Genomic DNA, 26846 nt, shown 5'->3' with positions numbered 1-26846 from the left:
TCCACCTTGTGAATCAAACTAACTGTTTATGTTCCACACATTTGTTAGTAATAGGAGTGTAGAAGAGTAGTCTACTTACAGGTTCACCTCGTTCTCCTTTGCTTCCTGGGGGGCCTTTTAGTCCAAAGTCACCTCTTGAACCCTGTTCCCAAAAAAATGTTAGAAGAATAAAGATTTTTCTTTTCTCTACTGCCCCCTTTTCAACCCCCCATTTATCTTTTATTATTCATTTAAGGGCACTTCTATTATTCCTTTAAAGCAGTTCTCTGTGCTTATGCTTGAAGGCTTAGAGCTAAGCTGGAAGTACAGAGGAAAAGTACCTGAGCACAGAATGCATTTTTTCACAGACAAAATAGCAGTAAGCCTGGCTGTATAGAGACAGAGGTCCTCTGGCTGGGACGGGATGATATGGGATTGAGGGGGCAATTCCCATCTCTTGCGGGGGTGCAGTTAGTGCCAGCACCGTCCGTTAAGAGTTTGGGTGTAATCTTCAATACCTCCCTTTCCATGGAGGCACAGATTGCAGCTATAACAAAGGCGGCATTTTTCCATCTCCGTCAAGCTAAGCAGTTGGCTCCTTATCTCTCTCGCCCTGACCTAGCCACTGTGATCCACGCGACGGTCACCTCCAGACTGGATTATTGTAACTCGCTCTACGTGGGGCTGCCCTTGAGACTGACCCAGAAACTCCAGCGGGTGCAGAATGCCGCAGCGAGACTCCTTACGGGGTTTTCGCTGCGAGATCACATTCATCCGGTTCTATACCAGCTGCACTGGCTCCCGGTGGAGTGCAGGATCAGGTTTAAGGTGCTGGTTTTAACCTTCAAAGCCCTGTACGGCCTAGGACCCTTGTACCTACGGGACCGCCTCTCCTGGTATGCCCCACAGAGGAACTTACGGTCTTCAGATAAAAACATCTTGAAGGTCCCAGGCCACAGAGAGGTTAGGCTGGCCTCAACTAGAGCCAGGGCTTTTTCGGCTGCGGCTCCAACCTGGTGGAACGCTCTGTCACAAGAGACAAGGGCCCTGCGGGACTTGACATCTTTCCAAAGGACCTGCAAGACAGAGCTGTTCCACCCGGCCTTTGGTCAGGGCGCAGCCTGACTCCCTCCTTTGGCAATCTTTATAGAACTTTAGTTTATGGTTGCCATCAATTTTGATCTTAATTAATTTTTATAATGTTTTTATAATGTCGCACTATTTTAGTGTTGTTAGCCGCCCTGAGCCCGGCTTCGGCTGGGGAGGGCGGGATAGAAATAATTTTTTTATTATTATTATTATTATTATTATTATTATTATTATTATTATTATTATTATTAAATAATCTACGTCAACACTAGTTAAGCCTTGTACTGTATACAGTCGTACTTTGGTTGTCAAACGCCCTGGAACTCATACGTTTTGACTCCCAAACGCCGCAAACCCGGAAGTGACTGTTCCAGTTTGCGAATGTTCTTTTGGATCCCAAACGTCCGACAGGGCTTCCACAGTTTCTGATTGGCTGCAGGAGCTTCCTGCAACTAAGCAGAAGCTGCGATTTGGTTTTCTAAAGTTTTAGAAGTCGAACGGACTTCCAGAACAGATTCCGTTCTTCTTCCAAGGTACAACTGTACTTCATAATGGCACCAGGAGTCACAGCACTGAGCCACTTGAGAATGATTTAATTGGACAGAGCACAATGAGTGTGTGGTTTTCTGGCTCACTTGTGCTTTGGTGTTCCACCGATATGAAAAACAAGCCACACAACAGCTTCTGTGTGGACACAGCCTGAGAAGTGGCCCTCCATAGCCTCATAAGCATTTCAAAGAAAGAACAGGATCACTAGCTTTGTTGGCAGAATAAGGTGGCAAACGTGATCATACTATACCTCTGGTCCTGGAAGCCCCTTCTCACCTTTCTCACCCTGGAAACAGAGAAGAGCCAGTCAGCTTTCAGGTTCATGGGCTTACCCAGACATAGCAAGGATGGACAAATTCTTAAGTAAATGACAGTTGTGGCCAACTAGGCATCTAGAGTTGCTGAGCACAGGAATTTTCCAGTGGATCGAACAGAAAGCAGGGGCTCCTAGAACATCTGATTAGCAGCCTCTTGAAGTGACCTCAGTTGATTCCGGACTGGGCAGAAATGGACGACGTGTTCCTGCATCCTTCTCCTGAGAGAGTGAGGTGTGGAGCACCCTCACTAAGGGCAAGGCATATTTTCTTAACTTATTTTATTTCACAAAATTTATGTACTGCTTACTGTACAGCAGGGTTTCCCAAACTTGGGTCTCTAGCTGTTTTTGGGCTACAACTCCCATCATCCCTAGCTAGCAGGACCAGCGGTCAGGGATGATGGGATTTGTAGTCCAAAAAAGAGCTGGAGACCCAAGTTTGGGAAACCCTGCTCTACAGAAAACCTCTAGGTGGTTTACATGTCATAATCTAGAATATGCATTAAAAAGCACCAATAAAAGGAAATCAGGACTGATTTGCTCCCAGATTTCTTAGACGTGTCAAGGGGTTCAAAATGAAAAATGAAACTACAGTGATCTCTTGCAAAGATGTCTTCTTCAATATTTTGCTGTACATTGGGATAATCTAATGGACTCAGAAAAATACCCTCTTCCTATTGTATGCTTTAAATAATGTGTAATATAACTAAAGCAGAACTACCGTAGGTTTTGATTCAGATTTCACCATTTTCTTTCTTTCTTTCTTTCTTTCTTTCTTTCTTTCTTTCTTTCTTTCTTTCTTTCTTTTTAAATTTTTAATAGATTCCTATTTCTAGAGGACACTTAAAACAGCAAACTGATTCTGGAGTAGCTTTCACCATAATGATGATGTACATCAAACACATAAGGAAAATAATATTTACTTTTAATAATTTAATTATTAGTTATTTGCTCATTTGTCCATATCAAGCACCTTATTTTCCCCAAAAACCTTATTTTGTCCTAAAAACAGTTCGAAATAACAACATCAAGCCCCATTCATATCTCTGGAATGATATTAAAAATTAAATCCTATTTTAATAACATTCAGTAAGTCTAGAAAATGGCAGCATTAAACTCGCGGCCCCAAATGGCTTGTTGCCAGAGCCGAAGGAGGCTGGAGATGAAGAATTTCTATAGCAATTTGTGAAGCCTCCTTTCCAACTGAGGCATTTCAATGTGTGAATACTTTACGTGAACAAAACATACCGCAGCTCCTCTTGGACCGGGATAGTTAAAGCCAGGTCTTCCTCTGTCACCCTAGAACGTTGTTTTAAAAAGAGAGAATGATTCTTCAAAGATTCTATATTTGCAGAAATGGCCACATCTCCCTTCCTTTGGAGTACAGTATGTTATGTCTTGGGGTTAAAAGGTCTGGCAAGCAGATGTGCATTGAGAGGCACACTGAGCCACAGCAGAACTCAAGTTCCTAATTTAGTCAGCAAGAATCCCCCAACAATAATGACAACAAGACCTTTAATAAATTGAATTACAAAAAATCTGGAGCTTGGACTGCTTCAGGAGAAAGAGACTTTCTGTGGCCAGAAAATTACCAGCATTAAAAGAGGCCAGTGATGAGGTCTGCGGGGTCAGATCAAAGCTACAATATCAAATGTAAACACAATCTTGTTGATCAAGGTTACACCTATGGCTTACCTTTGGACCTGGCACCCCGGGGTCACCCCTGACACCAGAATCACCGGGATCCCCTCGTGAGCCCTGCAAAAGAGTGTTGCATAAAGCACATGGTGAGTTGCGGGTGTGTGTGTGCTGCTGTTGATCTGTACACGGGGCAGAGATGCTACTACAGTTGTGATTTTCAACACGACAATGATTCCGTATGACAGGAGGGAAGCAGTGGCGTAGCGTGGGGGGTGCAGGGGGGGCCGGCCGCACCGGGCGCAACATCTGGGGGCGCGCGCGCTCGCACTCGCAGCTCTCTGCCCCTACCTGGCTCACTCACTCTCTCTCACTGCAGTGCTGGCTGTGCGAATCCGATCCAAGCCGCCGGGTCGCCGCCCACTGTGGAGGGGGTGGGTGCCAGGCGTGCGGTGCGGAGAGAGAGCGAGGGACTATCTGGGGGAGGGACAGTGTAGCGGCCGCCCAGCGCAGCGCTGAGCGCGGGAGAGAACCACACCAGACCAGACCAGGCAGCAGCAAGAAGAAGCTGGCAGCGGCGGCAGGTTAGGGGTTAGGGGGCGCAAATTACTTGCCTTGCCCCGGGTGCTGACAACCCACGCTACGCCACTGGAGGGAAGTCTCAGAGGAAACTCTTTTTGCTCACACACAAATGGGGGACAATGTTTCTGATATTAAATCCTGATTGACATGGAATTAATCTGTGACCTCAGGAAAGCTGAGACAAAATATTCCTAAAGCCTCCGCAGACTGGATTTTCTTGCAGGTATGTCATTGATGCTATAATAGTCCATTAATGGAAGATTTATACTAGATTGTCTGCACTCCGTTCTACTTTATCAGTTGTTCTGTGTTCTGCTTTATTGTCATTTGGCAGGGAACTCCTGCACTATGGAGCACAAGGAAAGCAGGATAAAAAATAAGGTAGAACATTTGTGATACAAGGAGTTACGGGATCTCAGCGGGAGGTTATGGGACATGCACTGATCGGAAATAATGAAGGCTCAAACAGTACTGAAAGTAAGATTGTGTATCACCTCCCCAATACCCCCATGAGCACAAATCGTCATGAATGCCCAACGAAAAGGATGTCTGCTGGGGGCGGATGCCTTCTCTTGCCAGCTGCATGGAGAGCAAGCCAATGCCCACAGGTGGAAGAGGCATGTGAATGAAACTTACAGGCTTTCCTGGTTCTCCCACACCACCTTGAGTACCTCGTGGGCCAGGTAATCCTCGCTCTCCCTGTGAAAGACAGAAATGAGAGGGAGAGTCAGACCTTGCATGAAGTAAACATTTCAGACTGTTCAAGGGAAGAAATATCTAATTAGTTAACAGTTGGCAGCTGAGATGAGGCAACTCTTTCCCTCCCCCACTATTTTCTTGCTTCTGTCCTCAGGAGTGGAGCAGAGGATGTCCCCCTCCCCCCCCATAAGATGTGCTCAACATCATTTTGAGCCCCATTTTGCCGGATTCAAACTTGTCACTCCAATCTCATCAGTGTGAACATACACCGGTGCTGAAGTCCTTGATGGACAAGTATCTTCAAATCTGCTTTCAAATAAACTGCTTGGGGAGCCCCTGTTGCCTCCTGTGCATGGAGGGAAAATGTTCCGCCATTTTGTCATTCTTTCATACCCTGCCTCCCTTGTTTCCAACTTCTCCTGGTAGCCCTCTCTGGCCCTCAGAACCAGGGTCTCCCTGTGAAAGAAGAAACAAGGCGTTAGAGAGCCAATCTGTTCAGTCCAGGTTTAGCAAGTTCCTAGACCTTCTCTGGTGACAAGAAGTCTCACAGAAGCTGCAGCCATACCTATTGCTACGACCACCAGGTCTCTGCTGCTTGAGGTGCTTTTAGGTGGAATCTGCTATGGAATGAGTGCTACTTATGTATACAAGTTTGTTTGCATCATCCACACCACCAATGTTTCCTCAAAATGCCAGCCTGGAGTTTTTCTTCATTTAATCTGGATTTACCCACAGAAAATCAGATAGCCTGCTATGGACCTGCAAGCCAATGCTCATTAGCATTCTTTTCTTTGGATGGGTGGTTTGTCACCTGCGTGCTGTTTCAGTGGGTGGCCATGTGCTCCTCCTAGGAGGGCGACCAGTGGAGTGTCTCTCTCTCTCCATCTTAAGAAAGCAGATCTGAACTTAGGCAACCCAATTCAGAGGAGCTGCTCTCTCAAGACCTCACAAGACAGTGTATGTGGGGGGTGACTTCTTGGAGGCTAATCACATAGCAGATACAGTAGGGGGTTAGTCAGCCTTGTGCAAGAGCTTGGTTTTAAAAATTAAGCAACAACAACCTTGCATTGAAGGGGTTGGACTAGATGACCCTTGGGGTCCCTTCCAACTCCACAATTCTATGACTCTATGAAAAACAACAAGTGTGCTTTTGTTGTTTTGCAGGCTTATTTTGCAATAATAGAATCATAGAGTTGGAAGAGACCACAAGGGCCATCGAGTCCAACCCCCTGCCAAGCAGGAAACACCATCAGAGCACTCCTGACATATGGTTGTCAAGCCTCTGCTTAAAGACCTCCAAAGAAGGAGACTCCACCACACTCCTTGGCAGCAAATTCCACTGTCGAACAGCTCTTACTGTCAGGAAGTTCTTCCTAATGTTTAGGTAGAATCTTCTTTCTTGTAGTTTGGATCCATCGCTCCGTTTCCGCTTCTCTGGAGCAGCAGAAAACAACCTTTCTCCCTCCTCTATGTGACATCCTTTTATATATTTGAACATGGCTATCATATCACCCCTTAACCTCCTCTTCTCCAGGCTAAACATGCCCAGCTCCCTTAGCCGTTCCTCATAAGGCATCGTTTCCAGGCCTTTGACCATTTTGGTTGCCCTCCTCTGGACACATTCCAGTTTGTCAGTGTCCTTCTTGAACTGTGGTGCCCAGAACTGGACACAGTACTCCAGGTGAGGTCTGACCAGAGCAGAATACAGTGGCACTATTACTTCCCTTGAATCATTATGACTAGAATCAAAATTAATAAAGAATCCCTCCCCTCTCTCCCCTCCCACCCCCCAGTTAATTAGGGGTGGATTTCCTTCCATTACTGTGGAAACCTGATGAACTTACTCTCCCGCCTGGGGGTCCAGCACCTCCAGGTCCCCCCTTGGCTCCAGGATCACCACGACGGCCCTTAAAAAAAAAACAACATTGAAAGCAAGCAAAAGAAAATGATCTTGAGCAAATGCTCTTCAAGAACATCCATTGTGCCTTATTTGAGCTGAAAGAACTAGGCGTGTCTGAAGGATGGTTCCAACCTCTGTAGAAAGAGGGTCCCACTTCTCCCATGATGCCCCCTTTCATGCAATGCTCTTGCCAGAAAAGGGGCAGCGTCCGTAGCATTCAGACCCCACCTTGCACCCTAGATGTCATTAGGGATGCAAAAAGGTTCCTGAAATTGAACTATTTTTCGAGTCACCTGGCAAAATAGTTTACTTCTTCAAGCTAATTGCAAATCAAGTCCGGGGGCTACTCCAAGTGTGCTCAGGTGGGGAAAGGCTGCGTAACCTCTTCTCTGTTACTTTTCTAGCTTAAAACCGTCCTTCCCAAGCTGCCTTTTCATCCACAGGGTGTGCTATGGAGACTCAGTATCTTTCTTCCCATACATAGGTGAAAAATAGGCTTAGAGAGGAGGTCTTTGAGCTGTAAAAGGACCAAGTAGGAGAGTAGCCTTTCTCGGCTCCTCCTCTCTCCTTCTGCTTCCACACAGCTAAGTTAAAAGGGTAAAGCAAACCTGAAGGACATAATTCTGTGCAACGTGTGGATTGACACTTACTGCAGGAAAGATAAAGAGTGGGTGAAAGTAAAAGCAAAAAACAGTGCTTTCAATATTATGAATATAATCCCATTAAGTGGGGTTTGTGGGAAAGGGAGACATAATTTCCTATACTAGCTTTGTGTCTGGTCCAGCCAAAGTTAAGCTCTTTCTAAAGCGCAATTATTTCAATGAGAGAAATTTCAGGTTAAATTTAACTCTCCAACTGAAACCAAAGCATCTTAAAAGTGCTTTATGTGGGCTGGATCATGCCCTCTGTTAAAAGCCCAATCAAATTAAATGTCAGCACATATCCAACTTCTTATTGGATGGCATTTGGTTGCTTGCATACTGGAATGCACAGATCTGGCATGAATCTCAGTCGCCGATTGTGAACAAATCCAGTTTTAATATTGCTCTGGAAGAAGGAGTAGGAACCGATGTCAATGAAATCTGTATCTTGGTGATGCATTTATGAGTGTAGTCAAGCAGTAGCAGCCTAGAATACTTGCCTGTATGGAAATATTTCTATTGCGATAGATGATAGATATAGATGATGATAGATAGATAGATAGATAGATAGATGATAGATAGATAGATGATAGATAGATAGATGATAGATAGATAGATAGATAGATAGATAGATAGATAGATAGATAGATAGATGATAGACAGACAGATGAAGTAAATGGGGTTAGAATCTTACAGGTTCTCCTTTGGGTCCAATAGTTCCAGGTCCACCTTTGGCTCCCTTTGTCCCAGGAGTGCCAGGAGATCCATTGGTGCCTTTTGGTCCCTTTGAAAAATAAACGGAAACAGCATTAGAAGACCTTTGGGGAGAAGGGAAGGGCAAGGAAGGGCAGTGTCAGAGCACAGCCTACGTATAATGGGGCACAGACAGTACAAAGAGTCACATCTTATGCAGGATGGTGAGATCTATCTTAATCTTAGGCCCAGTTTTGGCACAGAAACTGCTCTGGTCACACTGTACATTGATGACCTCTGTCAGCAGTGGAAGTGCTTCTTGCCTTGCTGTTACCACTCTGAAAGAGTGGGTGCACAGCTTGGGGGTCCTCCTGGTGGCCTCAGTGGCCTGGAGTGCCTTCCATCAGCTTCAGCTGGTGGTCTAGCTGGACAGGGATAGCCTGACTACTGCTGCCTATCCTCTGATAACCTCAAGGTTAGATTACTGCAATATGTTATATGTATGGCTGCCTATGAAGATGCTTTGGAAACCTCAACTGGTGCAGAATTTGGACACCAGTCTGCTCACTAGGACAAGACAGTTTGAGCATCTTACACTGATCCTGGTGAAACTGCATGGACTGTCAACTAGTTTCCAGGCCCAATTCAAAGTGCTGGTTTTGACCTATAAAGCCTTCAATGACTTGGGACCTCAAGGACTGCCTCTCCCCATATAATCTGACCTGGACTCTGTGATCATCCTCTGAGGACCTTCCTTGTGTGCCACAAGAAGTCCGGAGGGTGGCAACATGAGGATGGGCCTTTTTCTGCCATGGCTCCCCGTCTGTGGAATGCTGTCCCCAGGAAAGTTAGTTTGATGCCTTCATTATACATTTTAGGTTCCAAGCAAAAGTGTTCATCCAGGCCTTGGGCTGGTTAACATTTGATGTCCTTTTAAATGTGTTCATGTGTGTGTGTGTGTGTGGGGGGGGAACTAGCCAAGTTCAGCTTATTCAACGCCTAGCATATTGCAGTTGCTATAAATGGAACAGAATCAGATCACTGCATGGAGAGTTTAATGCAATGCTGCCAATTTTCTCATTTCTTGTTCTGACAACTATGATAACAACAGGATAACGTCTGACTGTGGCCCAGAACTTCAAAGAGATCTAGCAGTTTTATAACATGCAGTGGTGGACCTACATTTTGGGGGGCCCTGAAGCTTGAACTGTTATGGCGGTCTCTTCACAACCAGCAATGAGGTCGGGGTAACCCCTGTTACCTTCTTCAACGGGATCACCACTGGTGGGTTTTTCCACAACAGATCACGACACCTTTACAACATCTGTGCTACTGACTCTCAAACTTTGGGATTGTTGAAATACATACAACAAAAAAAGCAATCAATTTAAGTCATGTGACTCAAATTGAGTCTACTAGCAGTGTGGACTAAAATTGCTTCTGGAGCCCCTTCAGGAGTTTAAGCGTCTTTAGTTTCATAGTAGATCTATCCCTGAGAGCATGTCTAAAATTTGAGGGGTACATACCCGATTTCCTTTCTCTCCAGCCAACCCAGGCGGTCCGCTGCGACCGGGACGGCCAGGATCACCCTGATACAGAAGGAGTAAGCAGAAACAGAAGTAGTAAGAAACGGTCACACCAGCTCTACATCCACGTAGATCAAAACTGAATTGTATGTGCAGCAGTATAAGCAGTCTGGAATTTTCCCTAAACCATTTTGGGGGAATTCTGGTGCAAAATAGATGGCAGCTACTTTATATTCAGTGTTTGGTATTTGACAATTGACATTAAATAGCTGATATTTTACACAGCTCCATTCTTATGGGTTCAAGAATTATGCATAAATGTTAGAAACACACCAAACAGCCACAATAAATACCTGGGCAATTTTTAATAAAGCCTTCCATTCCATTTGTAGAAATTTAAATGCTGTTATGCTGATCTGCCCACAACACTATCTACTTCTGAGTCATTTTCTTCTGAGGGCCAAACCACACCTTTATGCTGTGTGTGTGGTTTTTGTTTCATTTTGACATTTTAGATGGGGGGTAGGAATTGAATCAGGAACACCATGGAGCTGTTTTCGGGGGCGAAGGAAGACTAACCAGCACCCAGTGTGGGGTGTTGAGGGGCAGGGCAAACCGTCCTGTGCCGCCACACATGCGCCGCCAGGAGGTTTGCCGATGGTGCCACTCGACGGTGTCGAGATCCTCTGCAGCAGTGGGATCCTCCACATGTGGCTGCGGCGGCACGATGGAGGTGGCTCGCGTCACTGCACCCGGGAGCAGCAGGGTGTGCCTCCCACAGGGTGCCTTCTTGCCACCCCCCCTCAGAGATGGCACCCAAGGCGGACCGCCCCCCTTCCGGGCTGTTTTGAAAAACACTTTCTCCCTGCAACATTTTCTCAATGACTCCTCTGCTTCCTCTGGTTTTTTTGTTTTGCCTTGAGGGAGAAAACATTGGTACGCTTGTACCTGTATGTTTCCCCCTACAGAATTTCTCTTCTTTTGTGTAAAACAGTGTGTGTGTTTGGGCACACACACACACATGAAACACTGCCTGAATGCCCCGGTGCATGCTCTAGTCCTCAGTGACACTTAGAGACTGGCAGTAATGATAGCAATTCTGTAACAGAACAGGATATTTAATTCAAAATCAGAATTGGAAGTCAAATGCATGAATTTTAACCAGTTATAAGACTTATCAATGCAGCCTTTGTTGAGCATTTACATTCTGCACAGAAATGCCAAAACGCTTTGTAATGGCACTATTTTATTTTATTTTTTACAAAATCTGTGTCCGTTCCAAAAAGCCAGGATTCAATAAAAGAAGAAGAGTTCCACCGGATTAGGCCGAAGCTCATCTGCCTAATCCAGCTCTTGGCTAAAGAGACGTTGCGGGGAAGACTTCCTCTGCTGTGTGCTTGCCGTGACTGGCGCCCCTGAATGCAGAAGCTTCACGCAACTATCATGGCTGGTAGCCACTGACAAACCTCTTCCCCGGGGGAGTGGGGTTTTTCAAATCCCCCTTTAGAGCCACCTAAGACCATGGTTGTCACCACATCCACGGGTTATATGAAATAGTGCCTTTTTCAAACTGGCTGACCCAGAGTTGTACTGTTTAAAGAGGGAGGGGGGAAACCCTCTTTACCCACCACCAATGTCTAAGTCTTTATCATGTCTCCCCAACCACAACCCCAAGGCCACCTTCCCCCAAAACTACACCCAGACACAAGCTTTTCCTTGGGAGGAAGGAGCTCCTAACCAACCCTTCCGCCCAACATTTTGATTGCCCCTTTCTTCCCCCCTTCCCATGTCCTTTTGTGATGGGGTGGCCAAATATTCATAGCACAGCACGATTGCCCTGGCTGCATATTGGGTGCACTTTTGGACCCTGCGGCACAAGGGGCTGCCTGTCTTGCAACACCTTCAGCTTATTCTCAGTGAGTATGTGTCACTGCTGCCTTGAGTGAGTTTGAGGAAGGGTACAGACCTTGATCCCTTGGTCCCCAGGCAGCCCTTGATCTCCAGCACCTCCAGGATAACCATCAGGACCCTAGGAAGAAAGGCAAAGGTGAGCTGCTTCTTTTCTGAAAGCTCTGGCTTGTGGTGACATCTGCACATGGAAAGCAATGGGCCACCTTTTGACAGAGAGGCAATTGCCTCTCACCCCCCCCCCATGCCCACCTGCGTGGGAACCTCCCTGTCAGCTCCAGGAATGCATTCAGATGCAAATTAAAATAGGATCTACAGGTCTTTCTCCATTTGTTTTATTTCATAAAATTTATACACCACTTGATTGTAAAAAACCCAAAAAGATAAAACAACAGATTCGAGAAAAATTCACGAACCCTGTTTTTCGGTTAAAAAACAGATTAAAATTCACCTCCGCGTTTCTAAGCATCTGGGTTGACCTGTCTAAACAAGAATGTTTTTAGGAAGGGCCAAAACCAAAGTGCAGGTGTTGCCACACTAAACGATCAATTTCTTACATCTGCAAAATGAGTATTATGTGGCACGTGTAGTAGTGCCAATTCTGCCGATCAAAGTGGTCATACAGAATCACAGAATCTTAAGACTTGGAGGGGACCCCGAGGGTCATCTAATCCAACCCTTTGCAATGCAGGAATCTCAGTTAAATCATCCATGCCAGATGGCCACCCAACCTCTGCTTAGAAACCTGCAAGGAAGGAAAGTCTGCCAAGTGGGGCACATGTGGGGTAAGGCGATATAAAATAAATAATGGTAATAAAAAGGCATTTTTTATTTGTTACTTGTGTGTTAGCTGCCATGTTACTTTACGCAGCATGCTCCAAGAAACACTGCGCCCCCCACCCCACTGCAGGAATGCACAAAGCCAAGATGAGAAAACATTCCTACCCTGTTGCCTGGGTCTCCTTTACAGCCAGGAGGTCCAATGCGCCCCAGTTTGCCCTGGAAAGATCACATGCAAAAACAAAGAAGTGAGAGACTGTGAACAGTAGAGAGAACTCTATAGACGGTTCATTCTCCTTGGGAAAGATGCAGCCTCTTGACATCCACTGGCTCGGGCAAGATGTAGCCCTGGGGGGTGGGGAGGGGGCTTTCAATTTCTCTATCTCCCCCTTTGTCTGAAACAGGAGGGAATGAGCTACCATGGGATGTGTCTGGCTTGCTTGGGGTGTTTTGAGGGAACTTAGGATCTTGCAGGTCTTGGGTTCCTTTCACATGCCCCCCTCAGAATCCCAGAATGCCATGTCTTAAACCACAGAGCCTAGGACTTGCCGATCAGAAGGTCGGCGGTTCAAATCCCCGCGACGGGGTGAGCTCCCGTTGCTCGGTCCCTGCTCCTGCCAACCTAGCAGTTCGAAAGCACGTCAAAGTGCAAGTAGATAAATAGGTACCACTTCAGTGGGAAGGCAAACGGCGTTTCCGTGTGCTGCTCTGGTTCGCCAGAAGCGGCTTAGTCATGCTGGCCACATGACCCAGAAGCTGTACGCCGGCTCCCTTGGCCAATAAAGCGAGATGGGCGCCACAACCCCAGAGTCGGCCATAACTGGACCTAATGGTCAGGGGTATCTTTACCTTTAGGATCTTGCAGGTCTTGGGTTCCTATCACATGCCCTCCATAGAATCCCAGAATGCCATGTCTTGGTCCACATGGCCACATGGGGAAGGATGCCAGCAGTCCGCCAGCACCCACCAGAGCTTTTGGCAGGTGAACCAAGGGGTCTTTTGGTGGGACAAGCCTGTTGGCAGGCTTTACTCTCCATTGGCAGAGCAGCTCTTGTGGGGTGGCAGCCATAGCGGTTTCCTTTTAAAGGACATAAGCAACCCGTTGACTGTGTCTGATCCTTGAGTAGCCTTACCTTTTGCCCACTTGTGCCGTTCCGTCCAAACAAGCCAAAAGCCCCCTGAAAGATAAGAAGCAGAGCGTGAGAAAGCTGCTCTCGTCAGGAAAGCGGAGCTGGAATAATAGGTAGCAATCCAGGATTTGCCTTTACCTTTCGTCCATCTCCTCCAAACTCTCCCTGCAAACACAAGAAAGGGGGGGGGAAGCAAACAATGTTGAGTCAAGCCTATTAAAATCAGCCACGCTGGCAGAACAGAATGGAATATATATATATATAATTCTTTGTTACTGAATTGATTATGATCCAAAAGCTAGCAAACAAGATTACATGCAAAGACCTCCCTAGATATTTAAGCAATCTGAACAAGCAGTTTCCCCTCACAGAATGCATTTTGTATACTGTTTACACGAATATATTATACACTAATAATTATGGACACTTTCCCCCAGGAAAGCATTGTTTTGTTGGAAAACGGCATCACAGAATTCAGATAAGTGTGAATTTTAAAGGATAGCTGTGTTCCAGTTCACATATAGTTTCAGAAAGTGCAAATCTGAACAGATTCAGATTTAAATTTCTCCACCATTCTTTGCGGAGATTTAATCTGTCTACAATTTCCACCTTGGAACTGAGGCTGCAGCTGGGAGGTCCAATCTCTGTGCTTTTCTTATTTTCCCCCTCCCCTCCTCTTTTGTAAAACATCTCACTAGATGAAGAGTTCTGGAGCACTTGAAAGCTTGCCACTAATCTTGTGACATTTTGGCTGGTTTGAATAAAATCACAATATGCGTCCCATAATTTTCTGAATGTAGTATATAAAATAGCTTACCTTTTCTCCTTTTAGACCATGAATACCCTATAGAAGGAACAAAAAATGTACATTGTGTTAATGTTTGTTGATACGTGTGACATGGATTTGGAGTTCTGGCTTTGATATAGTATCATATATTTCCTGAAAAAGTTCTAAGTGGTTTCTAGAGATGATAGATAGATAGATAGATAGATAGATAGATAGATAGATAGTTAGATAGATAGATAGATAGATGATAGATAAATAAATAAGACATATTTGTTTGCGATGAAGCAGAGCTTTTATTACCCAGAAGCACCATCAAAAGGCTCTAGTCATGCAGGCCCATGTCCCTTTTGCCCGACAGAATTTACAGAAAGAATTTATTTTAGGGACTCTCTGCAAAGTGTAAGGGCATTAAGCCATCATCATTTACTTGGAAAACTATGCATCCAAAGCATTTTAGACAAGGGGTGGTAGTGACTGGACAGAATAGTGTTTCACGTTAATACAGACACCAAATGCCCATGCTGACAGCCTCAATATTCATAATTTAAATAATAACACACAACCTATTGGCCTTATTATATCATATTGGATTATATATAACTATATGCTAGCTATATATATAATCCAACAGACAAACAGCCCTAACTAGTGCAGCTATGGCTAGCCTTGCTTTTCCCAGCAAGCCAGGCAAGTTGCTTCTGCTTCCGGCACTCGTCCGCGGCAGTCAGCCTTGTGGTCTGGATGCTTCATCAATGCTGCAGGTGTGCAGTTATCACCACATGGCATTTTCTACCACTAGTCCTTGGCACTAGTAGCCGGTTGCCTTTCCCCTGTCCTCTGAGTGCCTCTGGGTCAAACATTGTGGCCCCAGATGAAGGGTTAATCCGACAACTGGTGAGCCGCTAAAATGGAAAAAAAAAAATATGGCAGAAGGTTAAACAGATGCAAATCTTTTACCTTGGGACCTGGATATCCAATTGGACCTTCAATTCCTGGGTCACCCTATATTTAAAAAGACAAACAGCATTATTAGTTGCAATAATTTAAACAGTATATTAAGACTGCCATCCTATACACATTTATCCAGGAGTAAGTCCCACTGAGCTTTGGAAAGGACGTGTACAGAATTACCCTGTTAGAGATTTTCAAATCATTATGTCCTTCATTACTGCAAGAGGCAGACACTGAAGTTTTACTGCTTCTGTTTTATAATGGTGAAATGAAACCGCCAAGATACTTGGACATTGTTTTAAAGAGAGGTTTCAATATGCTGCTTTAGCAGTTTCAAGGATCACAGTCTGATTTGGTTAAATATCAACCCCTAAACAGGTGTTCAAATTGGAATATTACTCCATATGATCCTGAACATTTAAATATTCAATGTCAAAACTCACCCCAGTGGCTAATGGAGTGGGAAGGGAGTCCTCCTATTTTTTGACAGCTACTCACCTGTCGTCCTTTTAGCCCAGGAACACCTGGCACCCCCATGTTGCCCTTTGCACCCTAAAAGCAAATAAAAAATAAAACAAATTAGAGCAGTATGTCTTGCATTTTCCCCACTGTAATAGAAGGGCAATTTCAGCAGTTTTCAGGGACAAAAATGTTTGTGCTTGGCAACCCCTCATGGAAATTTGGAAGGAAATAACAATGTCTCTTTAACTTTTTCCATCTCAAAGGGTACTACCTTATATCAGCTTTTTGTTGTTGTTCTTCCCCAGCTTACAGTGTGTGTGTGTGGGGGGGGGGAGTCAAGATCAGGACTGCACTGAGAGGGAAGAACATATTTAATCCTTTGATCCCCACAAAAATAAATAAAGCTGTATTCTGTTTAATTGGGTTGATTAATTGGGTTGTTGATCACTGGATAAACTGGGAAAATGAATAAATATATTTGTAATTATAATTGAAGTGTATATTTCATACCTTTTGAGCTGATTAATTGGGCTGATCAGTGGGTATATTGGGGAAATGAATGAATGAATATTTAATACTTTTGGAATTAATAACTTACATGGGGGAAATAAATGAATTTTTGCAGCCTTCTTTGATTTTGGCACATTTGCAGATTCATAAACACCACCCCCTGCATCATGTATTTTCTTAATTAACAGAGACTTAAATTATAACAATTGGCATGTAGGAATCTTCAGAAATATTTGAGGTTAAAAGGAGGTTCCTCACACTTGTAAAGGCACACAATTCTGTCAGTATATGCACATTTCCTACAGGCTGTTGGAGATTATGCATACTAGCTGGGAAATGTATGAAATTCCCTGTTCATAGAAGGATTATGGGCACATTCCCATAAGGCCGAGTGAATGTGCACAATGGCTAGTTATTACAGACCTCCCCAAGGGTCGCTATTTTCCAGGGACGTCTTTGATTTAGAGAAGCCATCCCGGTTTCTGATTTGATCCCAATTTGTCCCGTTTTTCCTTAGGATGTCCCTATTTTCACCAGAGAAATGTTGGAGAGTGTGTGATTATACACATTGACCAGTGAAAGAACAATTGGTCTAATCATTTAACACTCTGCCGCCCAGTGGTAGTCAACTGCACTTGCTCCAAAAGGGGAGTTTTGTCCAGGGGCATTTTCTTTGTGGGAAGAGCCCCTGCCTACCTGCTACAAGGAGGGAGGAAGCCTGCTTCAAAGGAAGCTTTTGCTAAGTCCTGGAAGACAGTTTCTGCACTCCTGTCAGGAGTGGGGAGGGGAGGGGAGAGACTGTTTCTGCCAGGACCCCTTAGGCCAGTGGTGGCGAACCTTTTGGAGACCGAGTGCCCTAACTGCAACCCAAAACCCACTGATTTATTGCAAAGCGGCAATCTGGGGGATAATGCGGGGAGAGTTGTTGAGCTCCCGTTGCTCGGTCCCTGCTCCTGCCAACCTAGCAGTTCGAAAGCACGTCAAAGTGCAAGTAGATCAATAGGTACAGCTCCAGTGGGAAGGTAAACGGCGTTTCCGTACATGTTACTTAAGAGGCAATTCAAAGACTTGAATAACTTTCAGAAACTTGGAGAGGTTTTAAAAAGTGGTCTTTGCTCTCTGCCCTAGTGCTGAAAGGAAGAATCCTATATTTGCATTATTGGGGGCAGGGAGTGAGAAATACGGTCTTGTGGAACCACAAGACCGTATTTCTCACTGTTTCTTGCGTGTTACCAAGCCAGGACGGATGGCCGCAATAGCGTTACATCCAGCAATTGCCTACTTTCCCCCAATCTTGACTATGGCAGGTATCTGAATTTTCTTATGCTCTTCACAACCTTGGTCTCGCAGAACAACATAGCACTCTGGGACACAAGGTTCCCCTCTCCTCGGGGTGTTTTAATTTTATTTTTTGCTAAGGCCAAGAGAAACAACGAAGGCTTACACAGTTACAACAGCAATGTGGTTGGGTGCTTGGCTGAGCAGCAGAAAAAGGTGAGTTCAAACCCCACCAGGCCTGGAGGAGGGAAAGTGCCACCGCTTACCACCTGCAGGGGAATTCGCAACAGGAACCAAAGGAGAGTGACTGCTGGGACTCAAGCCCCCACCTGGCTTGTCCTCATTGCTTTAGAGTATTTTCCAGGTGGAAAGACAGGAGGGCTTAACATCTTCCCGGAGCACGGGCTGCTTAGTGCTGCCCCAGGAAAGGTTTGCTCAGGAGGAGATGAGCTGTGCGGAATTCAAGCGCACGTGAGGGAGCAGGTCCTGGAGGAAGAACTGTGAGGGGAGAGACTTCATCAGGCAAGGCCTCTTTCCACCTGTTGAATGTTACTTTTTTGATGTTGGTTGCTTATTTTATAGTTTTATTATTGCATTAGATTGTTGTAAGATGTCCATTTCTTGTTTCTTCAGCTTGTAAACCGCCTTGAGTATTGTAAGATAGAAAGACGGTATACAAATTAAAAAAATGATGATGATGACGCAGTGTTTCTATGTCTCGCGCAGCGCAACCGTGCGCAACTTTGTGCGGAAACGTCCCCAGAGAAACAAGTGAAAGCTCCGCCGGGCAATTCGAAGGCACCTTTTCCACCCGCCCCACAACCACCCCACACTCTCTGCCCTCAGGCTCCACCTTCTCAGGAAAGGAGCAACTGCCCCCTTTTCTCTCACTCTTCCCTACACAAAACTTTGTCCTCCGGCAACTGTGTGGGCAGCGCCACTTCCTCTCCCTGCAGGGCAGCCCGTGGTGGGTGAGAAAATAACAGGGCTCCCCACAAAATGAGCGTCCCATTGCAGCCGCAGCCGTAGCCTACCAGCTGGTGGTGGGTGCAAAACTCTGGGGAGCATTTCTGGCTCACATCGGCATAGGGGTGTGTGTGTGCTCAACTCCTCCCCCCATGCCGCTGTGGCTGGCGCGCACTATACGGAGCATTCCCCACCCACTGTGGCGTGGGGGGGGGGGAAGTGGCTGTCACCTTTGCAAACCACAAAAAACAGACCTGATGGGGTGATGGCGCAAGTGTCCACAGAGAGGGCTCTGCGTGCCATAGGTTTGCTAGCACTGCCTTAGGATAACTCTGTACCCCCCAACCGGTGGTTTGTGGCCCCTGGGTTAGGAATCACTACCAGAACTATATCATTCTACTTACCTTTTGTCCCCGAAACCCCTTTGGGCCAGGTGGGCCTGCAATTTCTAGGCAGCTCATTTTGTAGCACTGAAATAAATCCAAACAAAAATGAAATGAACTTTCGTAGCTGAGACGTTGATTAAATTTCTACACTGTGATAAAAGTAAAGAGACCCCACCCCAAATCTAATGAATCCCAGCGGTCTACTGAACGACTCTGGGGACTCTGCCCCATTTCCCAGAGGGAAGGCTAAGATCTGCTACCAGAACTTTGTGGTCTCTTGCTAGGTAGGCAAAATGTGTTTCATTCTGCTGGGGTTTTGCAATATGAACTGGGCACCTGCTGAATTTGGCTTTGTGTAATCCTCTCTTTCTCATTCACAGAACCATTTGTTAAGAAGTCTGTAGCAGCAGTTAAAGCAAACAATATGTGCCAGGTATTATTGTGCTCAAAGAGAACACAGCTAACCCTCCCTCCAGACCCTTCACGTGGTAACAGGGAACATCTGTAGCAGAAACTTTTCGTATCCACAGAGGCTTCCTGTGCAACTCAGAAGCCATGGGCACAAAAACCCCACACCTCCCACTGCAGTTCAGGTGAGGGGCTGGGAGAATTCACACCACCTTAAGGGAGTCTAGGCAGCCTGCTCTCCCCATCTTCCCCTTGTGCATCATAAATGCCTGAAGAGGCCTATGGAATTAGGCAAATTTGCGGCCCACTCCTCTAGATGTTTTATTTAAAATAACTCCCACTAAGTTAAATAGAATAGTCCTAAGTAAATATGGCTGGGTCCTGCTGCCCTTCTATGGAGCTCCAGTTGCTCTTTTGAGCACTCTAATTTTGCCAACAATTGAAATGCTGTTATTCGGGAAAGAACCTGTACTTACCTCTCCATAGGCTTCGTGTTTCTGTTGGGAGAAAAAAGATTTTTAAAAATTAACTGAGTTAAATCTAGGAAGAAGAAAACTGAGACAGCGCTTTCCTCTGCATATTCTCTCTGTGTCCTCTCGGCAAACATGGATTTTGGCACCTCACCTGGGCATCATTCATGGGGCACCTCAGCCCCTCCCTTGTTAAAAGCAACTCTCCAGTTTGTATCCTTGCAAATAAATGCTTGTGTGCATGTTCTCTGAAAAATCAGGGAGGGACATTTCAGTGATTACGGATGGCTCTCCTTTACCTCCTTGCTTCTGCCCTCTCTTGTTTGCCCCTAGAGCTTGTCGCCTAGCCTCCTGCCTCAGCGTGGGAGCAGGACAGCGTCCCGCATCACACTAGGGGGACCCCGGCCACGTCAGGTTGCCAGGCGGCCAATCAGGTTGCTTGGGGGTGTGGCCGGGGGCCAATATAAGCCCTGGTGCGACTCTGAGGCTTCCCTTTCAGCCTTGCACTGAGGATCTCCCACCCTTTTCCAGGTTGTGTCATTGGCCTTGCTATGGACTTCGGTTGGTTGCTGTTGTGGGGCCTGGTAGGTCTTTTTCCACTTGGCAAATTGGCACCAGCCACTTGGTTTTCGCCTACCTCATAGCAATTGTCACACCTTTGTAAGGTTTGGCGGGTAGGCGTTGGAATAGCAATGTGAGGGGGAGGAGAGGTGTGGCCTTCACCTGCCCCTCCATGAATAAGGGTCTTCCATTAAAGGAATCTGTGGGTGTGGATCTCCTCCAAAGCCCGTCGGGAACCCAGGGGTGCTCGAGTTGATCCGCATTGGCGGGGCTCCCCCTACTGGTAGTTTACCTTTACCAGACTTCCCCAGAATAATATGAGCTGGGGGAAAAAGGTGGGCTCCTCCTCATTTCAGCAGCACCACTCTAACCCAGAGGCAGGAGGCTTGGCTCATTCCCCAGTCACTGCAACCAAGGGGACCACCAGGCTGGTAGGGCCAGGCACACCCCAATGGATGTACAGATCGTGCAACCCCCAAGTGAGGACGGCAGCCTAGAACTCTGGCCGAATGTGGGGCTGTGGAAATCCAGGGATAGTTTTTACTCCAATTGTGGTTGGATGGCTTCCAGCTAAAGGACTGAGCTGAATAATTTTATCACGCTACAGGTTTTAAGAATGCTGCATACTTGGTATTATGCCTAAATTAATGATGGAGCACGCCCATAAATCTAGGAAGCCTCAATGACCACTGACTCTTAGTTGGTTACTGGGTGCTTAGAAGGGCATTTCTTGTACTTTGGAGCAGCTCGGCTCCTTTGGGTGGGAGGGCAGGATAGAAATTTAATAAAATCTATAAAGCTTCTGCTTTGATATCCAGCCTGGACAATGCAAACTGCCTGAAGCTAAATAGTATTTCAAGAAATTGCATTATTCCCCCCACCCGAGAGAGATCCATTCTTACCATAACTTGGATGATCCTATCAATGGTATTGGTATCTATATCGGTGGTTGATTCTTTTCTGATCGGGTCCATCTTTGTGATGGCGTAATTGCTACGGTAAAGCTCCAGCGGTGGGTTGGCAATCTCTCGCAGCCCTTGCTCAAAGATGTTGTGGCTGGGAGCCACTGCAAAGAGCCTGATCCCTGCGTCTCGGGCTCTTTCAGCTTGCAGCTTCATCCCTCCACAGGGACTCCCTGTCACATGACCATCCGTGATCACAATGGCGTAATTGACAGCCCCAGGGGATGGATTGGCCAGGATCTGTGCTGTCATGTTGGAGATAGCACAATCTGTGAAGGTGCCCCGACCAATGTATTGAACACTCTCCAACCGATCACGGTAGATCGTCTTGCTGTTAGTGAACTCGCTGTATATTTTCACCACATCTGAAAAATGGAGTCCTGCAAATTGCCAGTTGATGGACACTTGACTCTGGTAGAGCTCATTCTCCAGCTTTGTGATGAATTCAGGGATGAAGCTCTTCATATGGGTCACTATACTCCCCAAAGGTGCAGTCTGCAGCGCAATACTCTCAGATGTGTCAATCACAAAATATACCCTGATGGGACAGTCAGTTTGATCTGTATAGAAACAGCAAAGAAAAGTTTGCTGATGCAACCACATCAGTCATACCAAGGCTTCTCAGAGGTCCCTATGAGGCCTGAACACTTTGGACTTGTGCCCTTAAAAACAATCACATCCTCAGGGCATAGGATGGGAAATACCTGGCTTGGAGCTCGACCTTGAATTCAACTTGGGATCAGGGCTTTTCCCCCAGTCAGAACTTGCTGGAACACAGTCCCAGCCCCTCTCAGGTGGGTGCCATTGCCATCACAAGAGAACAAGGGAGGTGTTATTGGAGAGCTCCGACACCTCTTTTTCGATAAAAATAGCACTGCTTGGGATTATAGTCAGTCACAAACTGAATGTGAGTTAGCAGTGTGCTGTGGCTACAAAAGAGGGCCTACATTGATTGATTAATAGTTTACAAGTCACAGGAAGTGGCTTCATTCTGCCACCAGAAGGAGACTCCCTGGACTCAGCTATACAGCTGTGAATAAAGATTTTAAATGTGTTGCAAAGTGCAATATACAAATGTGGCACTAGATGGCGACAGTGAACTATGCAAAATTCAATGTATTTTTCAAAACCTTTTTTTTTTGGAAAAAGCATTTTCACAGTGCTTTTTATATGTGTGTAAAGTCCACCACTATCTCTCAGTGAAGCTCCAAATCGAATACATGGGTGACAAAGTGGAAAATGAGGTTCCAAGTAAGTAATAGTGGGGGTCAGTGAGGTGAGATGGAAAGGAATAAGTTAGCCACTGTGAGCCAAGCAAAGAAGAAAAGTAATTTTCCATAGGGATAGGAAAGAGGAGGCCAAAAGAAAAGACAAGGGAGAAGGCAGAGTTTTAAAGATTGTGCTTTTACCTGCACAGGACGAAGCTGCAGCAACATCATCATCATTTTGAGCATGGAGAGGAGCCAGCGTGGTGCACAGCAGAACAGCTAAAAAGGCTTCTGAGAACATCTTGGCCACTTTATCATACACCTCGAGTCCTGTCAGGACAGAGCCAACATAACAGTCTTAGATTATGAGCTGATTAAGGCATTAGGCATGGACAGTGTGACATTTCAAAGTTTCTTTTTTCTATCTCCAAGGCAATAGTATTCAGTGCCATGGAGGGGCAGCCATAACATGAGGTGACTGAGATTTAGCTTGGCTGGAGTGGGTGAGCCCTTTTATTTAATTTAAGTCTGGCAGTGCAACTTTTGCCAGGAAGAAACTACTCAAGCAGCTTGCCCTGGGCGGTGCTTGTTCCATTAGCTGACTGGAGTCCTTCCTGGGGAAAGGTCAGCAAGTTTAAAACATCCAGGTAAGTGGGTGAATATGGTGGCAGAGAATGGCACTGCCCAGTATTGGGGGGAGAAACCAAACAGGGGGAGGAGTTTGGGAGTTCAGCAGCCTCTGGGATAACCTGAAGTACCCTCTAGCATCCAAGTGCAATTGAATTCACTATCTGTATCCTGCCCTGTAATTTTAAATGTGCTGTTATTGTTTTTTCCTTAATTATCTAATCACCCTACAGAAGTGTTCCTGCAGAACACTGGTCCTTGAGTGCCTGCCTTACTAGTTTCAAAGAAACTACTCCAGATTCCATTCTGTTTATTAAAAACTAGTACAAACGTACCTCAGAAGTCGAATGGAATCTTTTCCAGAAGTCCATTCAACTTCCAAAACACTTGGAAACCAAAGCGTGGCTTCTGATTGGCTGCAGGAAGCTCCTGCAGCCAATGGGAAGCCACAGGAGTTCTGTTGGATGTTCGGCTTCCAAAAATAGTTCGCAAACCGTAACACTCACTTCCGGTTTTGCGGCGTTCGGGAGCCAAAACATTCGAGAACTAAGCTGGTCAAAAACTACAGTATGGCTGTATACAGTATATTTCCTTTACAAAGGACTTTAGTGATGTGAATATATTTTGCTGGCTATAAGAGAGAAATACTGGAGGAATTACACTGCAAGCCCAGGGAGAAAATGACTATACGTGTGCAGGATTGCACCACTAGTGAAAAATACCAGATATTCAGCCTCGATCCTAAGCATGTTTCTGCTCACAATAAATGTAGATAACTCTTAACGATTTTAATGACCTGACCAAGATGCATTTTAACCTTTCAGGTTTAAATCAGGTCCCTGATTCAGCCTGTCCCCTCCTTCCTAGGGCTGCATAGCTCTGGCCATCTTTGCTGACAGCCTTCGGGTTCTCTGGCATTGGAGAATTTGCAGGCCTGAATACTGAAGGCCCACAGTTCTTTGCTTTAGCTCCCTAAAATCACAGTAGCCTTATCACACCAGGTTCCCAGAAGCGCACTGTTTCTGTGTTCTAGGTTTTATTTAAGTTACACCATCTTAACAGTGTGACAGCAGATTTCAAAGAAATGTGGGTCTTAAAACTCGCACTCTCTCTCTCACACACAAACACACACACAGACCTGGCAGGCAAACCTAACTAATGCTAATGTATTACATTTCTCTGGTCGATGAAATGTGGCAACCTTAAACAACTTAGCAAAATTATTATAAGTGACGGGAAGGGGTGAAAGGCTTTGATTAATGATGTGGTTAGAAACACGAGAGAGTTTTCTCACACACCTGTTCCATACCCTCCAACGTTTCTCTGATGAAAATAGGGGCATCCCAGACCTGTTCTGGGGGAGACAGGTACCAGTGGGAGATGCTCAGACTACAAGGTGGCCAGTTCAGACACAGAAAGATGCAAAAAGTGAGTTACGGTGGTTGCCTAAAATGGAGATCCTTCACCTGACTTTTCCAGCGAATATGTCTTTTTCCTTATTACAGAACTGGGCTCTCGAATGTTTTCTCCAACATTGTGCATTAATGGATATTGTACATGAAGATTCAAGTTCTCTTTAGCTTCCCTCCAATTTTGCTTTCTGTGTGAATGCTGCCTCAGAAAACGCTGCATTCTGATTTAACTGAAAGTTCTGGTGCATTTTTTCCTCTGGCTCCCAGTTTACTTGGTTGTGTGCTCCCAATATTGGGCAAAGCATCATCTGTTGCAGCTCTGGAAGAGTCCAGGCCACAAATCCAGGTATGGAAGAGAAAAAACCAAAAGCAGCCAGTGCCTCCCTTTCCCCAGACTTGGCTCCTGGTCTGTGCATGGAAGAGAAGAGTCACAACTTCATAGCCTCATCTAAGAGTGAAATTCCCAGACACACAACCAACACAAACTCCTGCCCCTCCTCCCCACAACTTTGGGGTGCTGCTCATGTCTCTAAATTACACATCCTACTGAGGAACACAACAGTTCACAATTAGGCTGCAATCCGAGTAAGTCCTAGTTGACCAAAAAAGGACTTACTGTATCTATAGGATAGCACTGTAAGTTAGAGAGAGATGTCAAGAGTCTCTTGCAGCAACGCAGGAGAAAAGCCATTCTTTTCATTAGCAAAGAGTCTTAATTGCCTCCGATCTAGACATGCCATAGACAACAGAAGGAATGCTGTTGCTAGTTTCTGCTAAATCTGCCTAATATCTCTGGAGAACCAAATATGCCTGTTAGCGAGTTACTGCGGTGCTCAAGTTCTGGAAAAAACACACGCCCTGCAATCTGCTGGCCAAAGGCACCAGATCTCAGGCAAAACCAGGGAAGCCACGAAAGCCAGTTTACGAATTCCGCCTTATAGGTGCAAAACTATCGAAACGGATAACCAATGTTGGAAGGAGAAAAGTGCCTGCGCTTTGAAGAGCAACGCCTGTTTCCCAGCCACGTAGAAATCAAAGACCAGCACAAGCATTTCATGACATTCATCGCCTATTGTTACTCAAGGTGACAGCAACTCATCCTTCCCGGGTGCCTTTGGTCCTGCGCTTGCTGTGCTGGGGCTGCTTCGATCGGTGCAACCCCCCTAGACTTGCCCGCTATTCCTGGCGCGCCTGCCTCCTCCTTTCCCTCGCGCTCCCTCGCCGCCCCAGCCCCGCCGAGCTTCGCCCGCCCGCTCTCCTCCGCGCTTCCCCAGCAGGAGCCGCGGGCGAAGCTGCCCTCCGCTTACCTGGGGAAGCGACTGGCGGCAGCTCCTGGGCTTGCGCGCGTTTCACGAGGGGCGCTGCATCTTGGGCGACGGGGGCTCCTTGCCTTCGCTTGACTTGGGAGTGGAGAGAGGGAGCCCTCCGGGCGGGGCGCGGGCGCCTGGCTCCGTCCTGCCTCTTTCTCCTCCCCCCGGAGCGGGCCAGCGAGCAAGCGCCACCCGACGCAGCGGCCACCCGGCGGCGCTGTGGCTCCACCATTCGCGCTCGGGGGCGCGGACCGTTCCCGGGTCTCCCGCCCGCCCGCCCGGGCGAGCTCCAGCTCCGGCTGCCTCTTGCGCAAGCCAAGCTTCCCCGGGGAGCCCCTTCTCGCAGTGGCGTAGCCTGGGTTGTCAGCACCCGGGGCAAGGCAAGTAATTTGCACCCCCTAACCCGTGGATTTGCACCCCCTAACCCGTGGATTTGCGCCCCCTAACCCGTGGATTTGCGCCCCCTAACCCGTGGATTTGCGCCCCCTAACCTGTGGATTTGCGCCCCCTAACCCGTGGATTTGCGCCCCCTAACCCTAACCCCCAGATATTGCGCCCGGTGCGGCCGGCCCCCCCTGCACCCCGCACGCTACGCCACTGCCTTCTCGTGCCTTTCCAGGGCGCCCTTCGCCAACGCGGTGCCCGCCAGGGGCTTGGGACCCCCCCCCCCACCCGACGGCTCTCCCAGCAGCGTTTAGAAAAATCACGGAAAGGGGGAAGACCAAAGTTTTTCCAACACGTCACTTGTTCAAAGTACAATCTGTGCCACTGTAAACTAGCAGCCCACCGCCCCCTTTCCAAGGCCAGCTGGCAGCACTGCCATCGCGGACGGAAGGAGGCGATGTGGGCTTTGGTGAACCTGCTGAGGAACTTGGTATCCAGGTCACCAGTTATTCTAAATTTCTCAGGGCGACACTTTTCATGGTGTCTGGAATTGATACTGATCGTATTTTTGAATCAGTTATATAGATTTTCCTCTAGTCCAGATTCTCTTTACAAGGATGTTTGGTGACTCTAGAAAGGGGTAGGAGTGAAATCGGAATATTTCGATGGGTTTTGCTTTCTCCCTCCCTGCTGCTTGCTTTTCAAATAAGGACGGTTGGCTGAACCATTTCTGA

The 26846-nt window shown here is 46.5% G+C and overlaps 1 protein-coding gene across 2 annotated transcripts in view; it reads right to left on the bottom strand.

The window, feature by feature from the left end:
• The window catches only part of COL6A2 (collagen type VI alpha 2 chain), a 45183-nt gene extending 19436 nt beyond the window's left edge, over nt 1-25747 (bottom strand). Inside the window, exons 1-21 of one of the 2 annotated variants that reach the window (XM_081913023.1) lie at nt 25726-25747; nt 22581-22709; nt 21112-21731; nt 19655-19675; nt 18789-18854; nt 15667-15720; nt 15175-15219; nt 14248-14274; nt 13569-13595; nt 13434-13478; nt 12466-12519; nt 11579-11641; nt 9613-9675; nt 8088-8177; nt 6697-6759; nt 5246-5308; nt 4790-4852; nt 3629-3691; nt 3182-3232; nt 1868-1903; nt 80-142 (exon numbers count right to left, since the gene is read on the bottom strand). In XM_081913023.1, coding sequence (XP_081769149.1) covers nt 80-142; nt 1868-1903; nt 3182-3232; nt 3629-3691; nt 4790-4852; nt 5246-5308; nt 6697-6759; nt 8088-8177; nt 9613-9675; nt 11579-11641; nt 12466-12519; nt 13434-13478; nt 13569-13595; nt 14248-14274; nt 15175-15219; nt 15667-15720; nt 18789-18854; nt 19655-19675; nt 21112-21731; nt 22581-22680 — 1677 coding nt within the window. In that variant the 5' untranslated portion in view covers nt 22681-22709; nt 25726-25747. Of the gene's footprint in view, nt 1-79; nt 143-1867; nt 1904-3181; nt 3233-3628; nt 3692-4789; nt 4853-5245; nt 5309-6696; nt 6760-8087; nt 8178-9612; nt 9676-11578; nt 11642-12465; nt 12520-13433; nt 13479-13568; nt 13596-14247; nt 14275-15174; nt 15220-15666; nt 15721-18788; nt 18855-19654; nt 19676-21111; nt 21732-22580; nt 22710-25725 lie in introns of those variants that run through there. The other variant, XM_081913022.1, reaches the window with a different exon arrangement.
• Between the last annotated feature and the right edge of the window lie 1099 nt (nt 25748-26846).

This window comes from Podarcis melisellensis (genome assembly GCF_964234715.1).
Source record: "Podarcis melisellensis genome assembly, chromosome: 1".
Lineage (NCBI taxonomy): Eukaryota > Metazoa > Chordata > Lepidosauria > Squamata > Lacertidae > Podarcis > Podarcis melisellensis.
Note: the sequence above shows the minus strand (reverse complement) of the source record. Positions and strands in the feature narration are given on the sequence as shown.